The sequence below is a fragment of the Monoraphidium neglectum genome (genome assembly GCF_000611645.1).
Source record: "Monoraphidium neglectum strain SAG 48.87 unplaced genomic scaffold scaffold04149, whole genome shotgun sequence".
In the NCBI taxonomy this organism is placed as follows: domain Eukaryota; kingdom Viridiplantae; phylum Chlorophyta; class Chlorophyceae; order Sphaeropleales; family Selenastraceae; genus Monoraphidium; species Monoraphidium neglectum.
The window spans coordinates 1-2,207 of record NW_014009480.1 but is presented as its reverse complement, the minus strand read 5'-3'; the positions used below and the strand labels follow the sequence as shown (position 1 = coordinate 2,207).

The 2,207-nt window shown below is 66.5% G+C and overlaps 1 protein-coding gene across 1 annotated transcript in view; it reads right to left on the bottom strand.

The window, feature by feature from the left end:
- MNEG_13943 (hypothetical protein) overlaps positions 1-2,038 on the bottom strand; it is a gene marked incomplete at both ends in the record, with an annotated part of 4,651 nt that extends 2,613 nt beyond the window's left edge. The window contains 5 exons of the mRNA XM_014037585.1: positions 259-338; positions 492-655; positions 856-1,011; positions 1,406-1,556; positions 1,922-2,038. Of these exons, the coding sequence (XP_013893039.1) occupies positions 259-338; positions 492-655; positions 856-1,011; positions 1,406-1,556; positions 1,922-2,038 (668 nt within the window). The remainder of the gene's footprint in view (positions 1-258; positions 339-491; positions 656-855; positions 1,012-1,405; positions 1,557-1,921) is intronic.
- Between the last annotated feature and the right edge of the window lie 169 nt (positions 2,039-2,207).

Sequence of the window (2,207 nt, the reverse complement as noted above, 5' to 3'; positions counted from 1 at the left end):
GAGAGAGAGAGAGAGAGAGAGAGAGAGAGAGAGAGAGAGAGAGAGAGAGAGCGAGTGTGTGTGTGTGTGTGTGTGTGTAGGATTGATGGGAGCAGCTGTGGTACAGTTGAGGGTTGCATTGTCCTGCCAGCGAGGAATGGGCCACAAGCAATGGCAGTGGTGCGGCTCACACAAGTCCCCGTCACCCGCAGCCCAGCACTCCGTTTCCCCTCAATTATGGCTCTCCTTGATATCTTGAGGCCTGAACCAGGCACCCACCGCGGCGTCTTGTTCTCGTCCAGCGTGAACGAGGTGTTGAAAGCATCGCGCATGCGGCTGACACGTGTCAGGGCCGCCTCCTGCAGGAGCAGTGCGGCGCGATGGAAGGGTGCGGCAGCATCAGCAGGCTGCTCCCATGCACAACGGAGCGCGTCATATACACTTCACGTGCACAACTTGCGCGCGAAGCGCTGCGCCGCATTCCGCGCGCTGTTGCCCCTTGGCGTGTGCACCTGGAGCAGCGACGCCAGCTTGTTCTGCCCAGCCGCCTGCAGCTTGGCCTCCGCTGCCTTACGCTCCGCGTCCGACAGGTCCACCCCTGCCAGCGCCGCCTGCAGGGTGGAGCCGGCCGCTGCCACCGCAGACGCCTTGGCCGCGTGCAGCTTCGGCCACAGGTCTGCAGGGTGGGGGTGGGTCGCGGACGTGCTGGGCTTGTCGTCATGAGATGGGGCCAGTGGGGACACCCAAAGCTGTGTGCAGCCCGCAACCCTGAGAAACCGACAAGCGCTGCGTGGATCTCCAAGCGAAACTGGAAAACCAGAAGGTGCTGCGTGGGCCTCCGAGCGCCCGTCCCACCACGTCCCAAGCCAGGCTCACTTGGCGGGCAGTCCTGCAGCAGGTCCACCGCTGTGGGCGTCAGCAGTGCCGTCAGCCGCTTGTCGGCCGCCCCCACCGCCTCCTTGACCCTGCCGTGCTTGGCCTTGTCCACATAGTCCGCCACGCGCCGCCCCAGAGCCTCGCGTGCGGCCGCGCCTGAGGGACGAGCCGTGAAGGGGGTGGAGGGCGGGGCGTTGGATGCGGGGCCGTGCAGCAGTTGACCAACATGCAGCAAGGGGGGGCGGGCCGTCGAGTGGGGTGACGAGGCGCCGTCCGCAAAGCCAGATCTGCCGCTGCGCGCGTTGGCGCCAGGGCGGACGAATCCTGGCAGCGCTCAGGTGCGGCCTTTGAAGGCGACGCAGGCGGAGACGACGACCCCCGCGGCCACCCGTCAGAGGCCACCATTGGTGGTCACCCCGCCGCCGCCCCGGCTGCTGATGAGCCGCGGCTGCTCTGTTCTCGCCTCAACCGCGTCCATGCAATACCTTCAAAGAACCTTTTGTCCCGCCCAAGGCGCCGCATGCCCATCGCAGCGCCCCCGCCCGCCCACCGTTCAGCTCCGGGACGCCCTGCACCAGCGCGTCCTGCAGGGCCGCGTCGAAGCGCCGCACCGCCTCTGCCTCGCACTCCCGCGCGCACGCGCTGAAGCCGCCGCCGCGGCCCTCGGAGAGGCCCAGGCGGAAGGCCTTGTCGAACTCGGCCTGGCAGTGGGTTTCGCGTGGGGGTATTGGAACAAACAGTGAACTGAAGCAGCGGATTTCTGCCTGCGAGTGTGACAGCAGAGGCTGCAAAGCGCAGTCGCACGCGAGGACAAGCGGACGAAGGCGAGTCATACAGGACTGCCTGGCCTGGGCGAGTGACACAGCCTCCCACGCAATGTCGCTCAGCAACGGGCTGCACACTTGGGAGCACAAACCACACCTGCTGGACAACAGCCATTGACGCACGCACACGCACACACACACACGCACACACACACGCACACACACACACACACACACACACACACGTGCGCACGAGCATGCGCATGCGTGCGTGTTCAACGCGTCCACCCGCCCGTGCGCACCATCTCCCGGTCAGCCAGGTGCCTCATCTGCGCATCAAAGGGCCCCGCCAGTGCCTGCGCCAGGCCCTCCAGCAGCTCCGCCCTCTTGGCCTCGCGCACCCCAGCGTGGAAATACATGGCCTCCTGGTCGTACCTTCATGAGGGAAGGCCGGGTGGGGTGTGTGTGTGAGGAGTGAGTCCAGGTGGGGCGGGCGGGCGACATGCAGACTGGAGGGGAGCGGGGCGAGGTGGTGGTGGGGTGTGGGGACATGGCTCTGGGGACAGCCTGAGGGGATGGGTGTTGAGG